Source organism: Electrophorus electricus, chromosome 5 (genome assembly GCF_013358815.1).
Source record: "Electrophorus electricus isolate fEleEle1 chromosome 5, fEleEle1.pri, whole genome shotgun sequence".
In the NCBI taxonomy this organism is placed as follows: domain Eukaryota; kingdom Metazoa; phylum Chordata; class Actinopteri; order Gymnotiformes; family Gymnotidae; genus Electrophorus; species Electrophorus electricus.
The window spans coordinates 6,002,213-6,014,962 of NC_049539.1; the positions used below are offsets into that span (position 1 = coordinate 6,002,213).

The following is a 12,750-nucleotide window of genomic DNA, read 5'->3' on the forward strand; positions in this document are numbered from 1 at the left end:
GAGCAGTCAATGACCTACTGCTTGATTTGGATTACAGAAAGTTTTTATTTTTATTTATTTATTTATTTTTACTGCTGGAGCATTTGTCACTATCGACTTTGATATTTTCAAGAACAGGTTTGGAAACATGGGTTGTTCAGCTAGACAAGTCCTTGCATGGTTTCAGCCTTGACAAGGTGTTAAAATTTTGTTGGTGGAAATAGATATTTTTCAAAGAGTACAATATATTGTCCCAGAAGGTTTTGTTTTAATCTCATTGCTTTAAACATAGTTTGTTGGAGTAAAGATGTATAGCGTTTTTAAGTTTCTCTTGGCTTTGAGAGAGGCTTCAGCTCATTGAGAAACTGCTTGGCTTGCGCCAACTCCTTATGTTCTTTCATGAACGCTTCCTGTGGGAGGTTTAAACAGGTGCTTGATTCAGTTTGTTATGTTTTATTTCACAGTGCTCCTTCCACCCATTGAAACACTGGATTTGTGAAGAAGATAAGTTGCTGTGCTACTGGTAACTGTGTCAAGCTGATATGCAAATAAACTCTCACAGTTCTTGAGACAATTGTTTTTTAGGTTTTTGTTTATTAGTTGTGTATTTTAACCATATTGTTTTAGAAAGTTAATGAAATTACATTGTAACAATTTTAAGATGTTACTAAGAAAAAAATTCCATCGTTAAGCCGAAATAAAACACACCATAGTAAATATAACAACCAGAAATAAATATAATTTATTTCTAAGTCAGTTTGGGCTTTGTACTTAAGTATTTCAAGTGCCTTTTGTATATGCCAAAGTGAAGAGTAGTCAATCTGTAGATTCAATACATCAGTGTATACTTAACCCTCTGGATAAATGATCTGTATTTGTTCTCCAGTATTCACATACCTCCACTGAGAAGGTTGCATCTATATATGAATCTAACCCTATTTTCACCAAGGCCTTTGATTTCTATTGACAGTGTAATTTGTCAGATATTCTGTAGCCAGTGAGTTTGAATAATCATGCCTGTGAAAATTCTTCAGAACTGCTTCACATGTTAATCAGCTTTTCAGTCCACTACTGTTCTCTTAACAGTGGGAGAGTGGCATTAGACAAATGTACATCCTATAATTCTCTGCCTTGACTGAAATCATAATCAGGTCACCAAAGAAAGTATGAGAAACCCATATGAGTATTGGGAGCATTGACCTTTTAAAACATGGTTTCAGTATTTCTTATTTCCACTGAATAAAAAAAGGTCTAAAATTTGCATGAGCCCAAAATGCCCGAGGATGAATGAATGATTCTTGATGCTCAGAAGCTGCTGCTTCCTTTCCCGCAGCAAGCCCAAGCAGTATTAGAAAAGAAGCACAATACATGCAAACTGCTGATAAAGGAGCCAATTTGTTACATGTGAGACAGTTAAAGGAAGTACATGCATGGCAGTTAAAGGAAGTACAATAACAACATATCACAAATGCCAGGAAATGATCAGTGCAAGTCTAATAACATGTAACACAAGCAACATAGTCCTACTTATAGATAATTCTAGGAAAAATCAAGTGTAAAAGTACAACAATAATAATTATGGTGTTTTTATGCTTCACAGATGAACTATGCATAATTTTCACAAAGAAACACAATTTACTATCACTATAGCAGAACACCTACATGGTACAAAGGCTGAAGGAATTGACCACACCAGGATCTTGAACCCAGGTGCTATAGATGGAGCACATGTGCTCTGCCCACTTGACCAAAGAGCTAGCTCTCTGGCACAGCAGTTCACCTTCCTGAATGATGGTCTCCATCATACCACCCTCTCCTGCAGGGACTGACAGTCTCCAGCACACTACAGAATACTAATGTTTTTTCTCTTCCTTTCCCAGGGCTTTTGCTCTGTTTCACTCACACTGGAACACATTGTTACATGTGATCCTACTCCAAGAGGAGAAACTGAACCATGCTTCCATTTGGGTAAACCTTATTGACCAACTGTAACTGAAAACATTACTAACATAGTAGATGGGTGCACTGCAACATTGTGGCAGACCTTATAATAAAACAGGCCTGTATTGACATGTATATTTATTGATGACTGAGTCATTGCTGGCTTGGTCCATTGACTGCCTCAGTACTAGCCAAGCAATTATGTAATAGAAAGATCAGCCAGTGTAAAGTGGCTATCAGCATTGATAAGCAGTAACGTTTGCTTAAAAGAGAAAGCTTGGAGATTGGCTGGTGTTTGTTCAATGTGACAGTATGATCAGTGCAAAGGTAATCCCTCAAAATTGTCACCTTCTATTGATCCAGATATAATTAGCCCTAGCACTGTAACTTCTGTCTATCTGTGAACCACATTGTTTAGCCTTACAATGACCAAGAATGTTTTAAGCACTTGTCTGATGGCCTTCTCTGCCTTTTGCTCATAGTTTTCCTCACAGGCAGTCCAAGCCACTGATTTTGGCAGTGAGTGATTTCACTGTGGCTGGGTGTTAGGCTAGGTAATCCTAAGAATTAAACATTATAGAATGCTAGCAGTATATGGAAAGTGTATATCATCTAAAAAAAGCAGACCTCAATCAGGAAATCAATTTTGAGGAAACATGTCTCATCGGCTCCATACAGGATCTTGCGGAAGGTCATCCACAGCCTATTTCCTTCTGCCTTTAGTACCAGCCCATCCCTGCCACAGTGTTATAAATACTGCCACGGTGTTTATAAATATGCCAGCTGTGCTGTAATTTACTACTGCCAGCAACTGATTCCCATGCTGCCCGTTTAAAAAAAACAGGGTCATCATCATCTTTCTCACTCTGTCATTAAATCGAGCATTCTTACATTGCTCACGTCTGCCTCTGTGCCCTCGTCTGCCCACCCAGGAATCTCACTCCTGCCCTGTTACCAGCTCAGTTCCTGCAGCTTTTCCCAAACACTGGTTTAGTGACATGGCACAGGCACCAGCATACTACTGCAATCGAACCTAAGCCTGATTAAAATGTTTGGAAAAAGTCTGAAATCAATGCCGACTTTGTAGTCCATAGTGTTTGGAGGTATACAGTTCTGATGTCCAATTATGACATTAGCCTATATGGATATGCATTTCATCTGACCTACATGGTGTCAGTAATGAAGCATATGATATGCACACCAAATGTTCAGCAGACTTCATAGACCCTTTCATTTATCAGTGGTTTGAACTGCCTCTCTAAAACTGATATACCAGTAAAGACATGGGGCATTATAAGTCATCATTTACAACACAACATGATATATGCTAATGCATTTATGTGATTACCTTATGTGAGAGAATTAGTGAACACTGGAATGCCTTCAGACCAGGTGACACTAGAGGCCCAGTGACATTACATCTGAACTCTCACAACCATGTTTTCTGTCTCAGATCAATGAACATACGGAAGGCATGTGGGGCAGATTTAGAAAATGTCCTTCTCTAATAAGAAACATTCTGGATTTAATACTGTTATTTTTGCAATTTTATTACTTTCGGGTTTAATACAGACTTTCACTTTGGACCTTGTTTTATGAGTATTACCAGTACTATATTTATATCTGCTGCATCTGGTTCTTTTCTATGGTATGGTATTTAGTCTAAGTGTGATGATGGATTGTTTTGTATTGAGTTTGTGGCTAGTTACATTCCAGTTATCCTAAAGAAGGTATTTCCTCACTTATCTACATCCACCTATGGTGAAAAACCATGTCACTCCGATGTGTCAGCAGGATTCCAGGTGTATGTGTACACAGCTCTTCTGAGAGCATTGAGCACAGAAATGTTGCACTGAAACAGCCATGGCTTTAACATAACGCAGATATATGTAAGTCTTTTTGTTTCTTATGAGAGCCTTGAATGTCTCTGGATTGTCAAATTTGTTGTGGTGGTGCTTTAAGGAAGCTTTTAGGACTTTGGTTCACATATACTGTGACAAACATTATCTTGCTGCATTGCTTTAAGATAGCTTACTGCTCGCATAATTAAAATAAATATCTCTCTTGCCACATCTATTTAAAGCACACTTGAATGTGGATTCAAACATTTAATCTTTCTAAAAAAAACCCAAAAACATTCAAATGAGCTTTTAGCCATTGGTCAAAAGGTGATTGATTAATAAAGAATTATTTCTTAAAATACTCCTAAATATCCCCAAAATGTAATGTTTTTGATTATGTGCTACCAGTCTGCCACCCAACAAATCTGCATTGTGTTTATTGCTAGGTTTCTTTGGCTTGGTGGAACTGCATTCCTTTAACCTAACTTTAAGATTTGTAATTTTTTTGTGAACCAACCTTTCTCTCTCTGTCCACAAAACTGTCTTTTCTCCTCTTCTTTGCCTGACGTACATGGCAGACACTTAAACACCAGCCATTTACAGTAATAATTCATTTGACTTCCTTTGGTGGAAAGGATTTATTTTGGGATTCCAATAGTAGGATTCTTTACTAAATTTTGTTTTGGCAAGAGTAATTTTGAGATGGAAAACCATATGGCAAACCCTGGGGAAGTCCCCCGTGTTGAGAGAGAGAGAGGGAGAGAGAGAGAGAGAGAGAGAGAGAGAGAGAGAGAGAGAATGAATATACATGGTACAGTTCTGAAACCTCTGTATGATGTGGCCAAATGTTTGCCTCATCGCCATGAAACCATAGATTCAACACAAATTTCCTGGCCCAGATGAGAGAGAGAGGAGATTTCCTACAGTATACAGTGGGATTTCTTGGCTTCCATCCTGTTTGGGCGCCCTGAATAGCCTCTTAATGTTTTACATACTTTTGGCATTTTCTTGTATATTATTTATAATGATCCCATGTGTTTGACCACAGTAGTAGGAACTGATCCATAGATTTTGTAGTATTTAATTTAGTCAGACATGCAGACGAGCCTCAGAGATTTTACTCCCACTCTACTCTAACTGTTCTTCCTCACATTTGAGTTCATTATTAGGATATACTATCTAGGGTGCGTCCTGTGAGTCTATATTCCCTCTACAAAACCAGCAGCTTTTTGGATGTGTGTCTGTCTCAGGTTAATGACATCACATCTACCTCTGTAACAAGCAGCCACTGAAAAAGAACCATACTCTGCTAAAGCCTTGCTCCCCATTTTCTAGGTTTAACACAGAGCCTGCAAAATACCAGGTCATCTGTTCCTGTGCACATTAAACAGAGGGTGCTTCATTCAGTTTCCCTCAACAGTGAACCTTTGCAAATGGTCATGTGCTCTGCCATGCTGTTTCAACCTTTATCCCTTTTGATTCTCTCTATTCAGATCCAATAATGCAGATTCCAGCTAAATCAATTATGCTGACACATTTTATTGATTCTCAGAAATGAATGACTTTCACTAATCTGTTCCATTTCCTAAGTTTGTGCCAATTAATATGATCTCTTAAAGTAGAACACATTAAACCTCAACATTCAAGATCTTTTTCACAGAACAGAAAACTCCTCATAAGAGATGCTCCCCCTGCCTGGTTTTGGCATGTATCGAATGAACAGAAGTAAGCCCAACGCAAGCTGCGTTGTTTGTTTTCATGTATTTGTGTATGCATGTGATTGTGTTTGATTTGTTGAATCTCTGCTTCCTACGCAGTGAACAGAATGGCTTTGTGTTATTTTGGTGTATATGTGTGTGTACCTGTGTTTTTGTATTTGATGTGCGTGTGGTTTATGCATGTACATTTTCTGTGAATGGTTTGTGTCTCCAGCAACAGTGTGTTGTGTCTGGCTCCTGGCTCTGCAGGCTGCCCCGCCCACCAGGTGTGCTTCTTAGTGACGGGAGTATGATATGCTTGCTGCAGCTGAGCACTGGATTCCAGGCCATGGACATCGCTTAGACAGGTAGCCTTGTAGGAGCTCAGAAGGTGCTGGCATGTTGGTATAATAGTATTTAGATATTATGTTACTTAATATTTTCTCTTTAGTAAAGTCATCTTAAATTCAGCAATAATCTGTGTTTTACATTTTGTGTACTGAGGCTTAAAATAGTGTAAATACATAAACTCTTATCCTAACATATTCTTATCTTATCCTAACATATTCTCATTATTTACATTTGGCAGGCACCCTTGTCCAGAGCAACTTACTTATTTACAGTGCTTTGTAGTCTCTATCAAATATATATTCTCTCTGAGCAGAGATAAGTCAATGTAAAGAATAATATCAGGCCAAAGCCATGGCTGGAGTAGAAAAGAAGACAGTAAAACTTTTTTAAAGTACATATTTAAGTACATAGTGAGAATCTGCAGTCTTTGCTGGAAGACAGCCAGTGTCTCAGCTGTATGGACAGCCAGGGGAAGTTCATTTCATCACCTGGGTGCCAGGACAGATTGTAAACTGTGATGTAAATTGTAATTTAGAAGATTCCTTTTATGAGTGTGTTTTGTCCTTTCCATATAAAAGCCTCAAGGCTGTAACACAGGCAACCACAGTACACGTTCCAGTGGGAATGTCAGCCAGTTAGGGTAATAGTCCACAGTCAGGTCATGGCTCAGGCAAACTGAACTCAGGCTAAAGAAAAGGCTAAATGGATTCAGAGTTGACCTCTGTATTCACGAACAACATATTCATATAGAAAAAAAACCCAGTTATTTATTTCATTATTAGATTATTAGGTTTAAGGATATTAAGTTTATTTAGAGTAAAGGCTCATTTTTACATGTTTACCAGCATTGAAAGTAATCTGACTGACCAGGCATTAAGCTTTATACTTTGCTGGCACCTGACTACACCTCTAATGTGACCTGTGCGATATTCGGGCTATCATCGTAGATGAGCTCTAGGGTTTTTGATACATTCAGTTTAGTCATACTTATTTCTATCTATTATTAAGTTTCTATATAAAAGAATAGCAATAATAAAAAGTTGAAGCTTACAAAATTGTGTTGAGTGCCAAATTCATAAGCATACTTTTATTGTGTGGCACAAGACTGGAACATCAGCTGAAAACATACAATACAGAGGCCCACTCTGGCTATGCTAGAACGCTCATTCCTGTTCTCAGCAGAGGGACACCTGCAGTCAGACGCTGTGCTATAGAAGAAACATTTGCTGCCTTTGATCGTACAGGTGGGAAGCTCTGTCAGGCAGAAATAGAGGAGATTCACAGAGATGGCATATTGTAATCAACTAAACTGAATGAATACAAATATGCATTATAATATTCAAAAGTGAAGGCTCGTCACACAAGAGAGTGACCGGTTTGCGTCAAATAAAAAATACAGAGGTCAAATAAAAAATACAGAGGTTTTGTGGACTTGTCACTTGAATTAGTTAACTCAGCTGGTCATGCCATGTGTTTGAATTATATTGTGCAAATTACATTATAATGGAATTTTAAAGCCATTTGACAAAAAACACTCTGTAGGTGAAGGTTTGGTGATTAGATTAGAATATAGGGGAGGAACTTAATTAAAAGCATGATATGTACACATACACATACATACACATATACATATATGTACATACACATATACATATACATACATACACATATACATACTCATACATTCCCATACATACATATAGGCATACATACACATGCCTATAAATACACATTTACATACATGTATACATACACATATACATACACATGCAAACACATATACATACATACACATACACACACCACGTGTGTTCCTTAATTAGGGTGAAGCTCTGTCTAGACTATATGATGACAGGACAGTCAATCTGTTTACCAAACCTTTCTGCTTCCTACAAGCACACATAGACACCCACACTCTCTAATCACTTACTCTCTCTCTCTCTCTCTCTCTCAAATGCATACTTGCTTTGACCATGTGCCATTTGACTGTTTAAAACAGTAAATGGATGAATGTGGATGAGTGAGTAAAGCTTTTGTTTTGTTTTATCTACAACTTAGTGGCTAAATCTTTTAGTAGCTGACTCCCATCATATCATCAAATACACTAAACACACACTCTCACACACACCCCCACACACAAGCACAGAATTTTGAAAGACTCTGCTTTTTCTAATTAGTTTGAAAATTTAGTAGTGCAAATGTACATTTCTAGAACTAATTATCAGTTCAGTTATATTACTATATATTTCTTTTTTCCCCAGATACATATGTTGACGTGATCAAAGTTATTATGAAGATCATCACAAGCAAGTCTGCAGTAACTTTAATAGATAAACACATTTAACACATTGTAGTAGTTAATATACTGTGCATATAGATATTTAAAACATAGCAGTAGTTAATATGCTGTACATATAGATATTTAAAACATCGCAGTAGTTAATTTGCTGTACATATAGATATTTAAAACATCGCATTAGGTAATTTGCTGTACATATAGATATTTAAAACATCACAGTAGTTAATATGCTGTACATATAGATATTTAAAACATAGTAGTAGTTAATATGCTGTACATATAGATATTTAAAACATTGTAGTAGTTAATATGCTGTGCATATAGATATTTAAAACATCCCAGTAGTTAATATGCTGTGCATATAGATATTTAAAACATCGTAGTAGTTAATATGCTGTGCATATAGATATTTAAAACATCACAGTAGTTAATATGCTGTGCATATAGATATTTAAAACATCACAGTAGTTAATATGCTGTGCATATAGATATTTAAAACATCACAGTAGTTAATATGCTGTACATATAGATATTTAAAACATCACAGTAGTTAATATGCTGTACATATAGATATTTAAAACATCGTAGTAGTTAATATGCTGTGCATATAGATATTTAAAACATCACAGTAGTTAATATGCTGTACATATAGATATTTAAAACATCACAGTAGTTAATATGCTGTACATATAGATATTTAAAACATTGTAGTAGTTAATATACTGTGCATATAGATATTTAAAACATCGTAGTAGTTAATATGCTGTGCATATAGATATTTAAAACATCACAGTAGTTAATATGCTGTGCATATAGATATTTAAAACATCACAGTAGTTAATATGCTGTACATATAGATATTTAAAACATTGTAGTAGTTAATATACTGTGCATATAGATATTTAAAACATCGTAGTAGTTAATATGCTGTGCATATAGATATTTAAAACATCATAGTAGTTAATATGCTGTGCATATAGATATTTAAAACATCATAGTAGTTAATATACTGTGCATATAGATATTTAAAACATCATAGTAGTTAATATACTGTGCATATAGATATGTTCTCTCTTGCACTGTTTCTTCCCACCTGTCTCTCTTTGTGTGGATGTGTGTGCGGGTGAAAACACACGTGTATTGTACTCACTGTCTTCTTGTGTGTTGTTTACAGCTAACACTTGGAAGGGAGATGATGTGGGTGGGGGGAATGGACTGAGCTGGTCTAGGATCGGCATGCTTTGATGCTCCACAGTACTGCTAGATAAGATGAATCACTTAGAGATAACGCCACAACTATCACAATGATCTCAGACCACAGCAGACACAACATAGTGTGTGTGTTTGTGAACACACGTGTCCTGTAATCCTTCTCCATAAAATAAACATGCAGCATAGTCTCGTGCCTCCCCCTGCATGTTTGTGTAAGTTCAGTGTGGAAGCCTGTCTCAAGCCTCTGCATCTGATTCACCCTCAGAGGCTGGGTGGTCGTCCCATGCATGTAATCTCAAACACACCGACTGAACTTTTGAAAGTACTGTTAAGCGACTTAAGTTCATCACGCTGATCTTATACAAGATTAAATCGTCTGGAATCTTTTGGGGAGACACGAAGAGGTGTTACTGGACCTCTCCTCCACACGAACTAGACGCTCTTGCTGCTACTTTCACTGTCGTTAGGGGTCGTGCTTTGGCCAGAGAGAAAACGCTGTATTAGCGTTTTACACAACTTTATCACTAGAACTTTGGAAGTGCAGCACGGAACAAAATCAACAGCAGCTACAAATGAGATGTTTTGTCCAGCCATCTAGAAGGTCCCACCGATTAAACAGATGATTACATTTACACTTAAGTTTTAGGGGGAGTTGCATTTACGTTAATATTGATATTTCTAGAAAATAACACATTTTCTTAATCACGGCAGAAATTAAATGGCACAGTGACTAGCTGTGTCATCTAAAATCCATTCCTCGATAGCTCCACCTCTGCCCTTAATGCTAGGCGGGTACAATGTACAGGCGCTCCCCTACCTTGCCTAATCCCCGTTATTTAGGGAGTTCTCAGACTGCCACAGGCTTCGCACGGTTCGCTCAAACGGTGGGAATTCTACTGAGTCTTGTGAATGAGATTAAACTCCCGATTGCTATAGCTCGTTCTTTAGGAATACGCGCTATTGAGCATTTTTGTTTTGTTTGTCAGTTAAATACGGCGTGACAAGCAATAAAACAGGTCGCTTTCAAGCGTCCCGTATTTTTCACCCGAAGACAAAAATCACGCCGTGGAATTAATGGAGATTGTGCTAAATAAATCATCACATTCCTTGAGGCGCGACTTTGTTTGTCTCGTACGGGATAATATCTCCTATGGCGTGAGTGCTGTTCCGAGTCGATTTTATCGTAAAGGACCGTGATATCGCCCTTCTGAGAAGAACAGTGGAACACACTTCATCCCTCCCGAACAAACTCGTTTTATAGAAGTTTGGAAAGTTTGGAGTTCCCCCTCCTCACAGCAAACTGGATCTAAGATGAAAAGCCACTGGTTTGCTCTTGCGGGGTTATGGTGGAGCTCTTGTTGCATGATTCTTATTGCAGGTAGCAATTATTTATTTGATAGCAATAACGAGGTTCATTCGAGCCCCATGCATCCGCGGTTATGGACTCGCGAAAAGAAGGAGATGCAAAAAGAAATACTGTCCATCCTTGGACTTCCGCACAGACCAAGACCGCATCAATGGAACGGCAAGTACAACTCAGCACCACTTTTCATGCTGGACCTGTACAACACAATAAACAGCGAGAAGGAAAATGAAGTGGATGGAATTTTAGACCAATATAAGTCGATGTTTACCACGCAAGGGCCCCCTTTACCCACATTTCAAGACAATGCCTATTTGAATGACGCCGACATGGTGATGAGCTTTGTGAATTTAGGTGAGCGCAAAACATTTTTTTTTTTTGTGACGTTTTTCAGTTGCGCTGAAATATTTACTGGAAAGTGTTGGATCATAGGGGTCAGCGGGGGAACATGCGCTCCCTAAAATCCTTTGGCATTTTAATTCCATATAAATGTGTATCACACGTATGAGGTCTAAATTACATCACTCAAGCAAGTTATTCCCAGCTGCTATGTCGCTGTAATCGTCTCAACGCTGAGCGTCAACCGGGATATTTTGCGCACTATATTGCTCCGTATAATTTTAACTGAAGTTTAGTTAAACATTTAGAGTAAGGTTTAGTAAACAACATACACACCTGGAAGTAACCTGATATTGTTTGCATGCACAACCGCGTAGTGTGCCACTGTGTAAGATTAAGTTATGATCGGTCTGACAATATGATCCATACTCGCGACCCTTCACCTGCAGTGAGACAACACAGTAAAATTTAAGCAGGGTAAATGCTCGACGTGGTAGAAGATTTATTAATAGTAATAAGTAGGATATACTGAAGGACGCCGTGAAGGTAACTGCGAATTTCCAGTCAGATACACAGGTGGAACGAGTCATTAAAAATTAATAACATGAAAAAGTAACTGCAAATAGGCTACTTGTGTTTCTCAATACCTGCGTGTAATTAGGAAAACACCAAAGCTCGTCTTTATGAATTCTTATAACGTTTATCCTTTGTAAAAAAGAACACCAATCAGCGTTCGATGCGTGTCTTACACAGTCAATTTCATGTAGCCTAGCCAATTGAACATTTAGCACAGACCTATTGCGACGTTTACGCAACTTTTAAACTACATACTGCAGCCTGCATAATAGCATATACCGTTTAAAATCTGCTCATTTAAATTTCAAATTCGACTATATTCACACATTTTCCAGTGAATAATCGCAAACCAGTATCCGTTACCTTATATGTATAATTGGAGCATTATGTAGATTTTAGTAGGTTGCCTATACGTAGCCTTAGGACTAACACACGGATTACTCGTTAGTTTATTAGAGACTGGAAAACTATTATTCGCTTGCCACGCTGTACGATTTCCTAGGGTTGCCTAAAGCACTAAATCTCCAAAAATAATCCCCCACAAAAGCAGGAAACCGCGACCAAATCTGTTAAATCAGTTTTCCTTGTATTTTAAGATCGAGGAAACTGATTGCGTAAATAACAATCTAGAAGATTTACTTAAGACCTATTATACCTCGCAGTTAATATGCGATTAATGGATTTCAAGAGGAAAACACCTACTGGTATGGCGCCATTTAGGAAAAGTTAGCTCCGGTCGGTAGTTGCGCAACATGATGTAGTTCTAGCTAATTAGGGTTTACTTTGTGGCCATCCGCCTGCAATTCCCTGGGTGTGTGAGAGCGGGGCCTAATTTGGCTCTTTGCCGCAAATAGTTTTTTTTTTTTTCTTTAGCAGTGCGCGTCACAGAAACGCGCAGACCACCCTCTTCCTTGACCTTTCGATCTGTCTTTACCAGGTAGAGTGCTTAGTGTTCTCGCTGTAGCTGGCCGTTCTCCTCTCTAACGAACAGAAAGCAAAGCTCTTTGAATGCGATTGCAATTAATGTTACTTCAGCCAAAACGGGCCATCTGCTTTGGACATAATTCGGGTTTTTGTTGACTACCAGTTGTCGGCCGGCTCGGCCATAGCGCTTCAATGTTTACTTCCTTTGCTCTTTCACGAGGTCGGTGG

The 12,750-nt window shown here is 38.0% G+C and overlaps 1 protein-coding gene across 1 annotated transcript in view; it reads left to right on the forward strand.

The window, feature by feature from the left end:
* The first annotated feature begins 10,092 nt into the window (after nucleotides 1–10,092).
* Nucleotides 10,093–12,750, forward strand: part of bmp6 (bone morphogenetic protein 6) — a 31,414-nt gene continuing 28,756 nt past the window's right edge. The window contains exon 1 of the mRNA XM_027013639.2: nucleotides 10,093–11,037. Within this exon, the coding sequence (XP_026869440.2) occupies nucleotides 10,632–11,037 (406 nt within the window). The 5' untranslated portion in view covers nucleotides 10,093–10,631. The remainder of the gene's footprint in view (nucleotides 11,038–12,750) is intronic.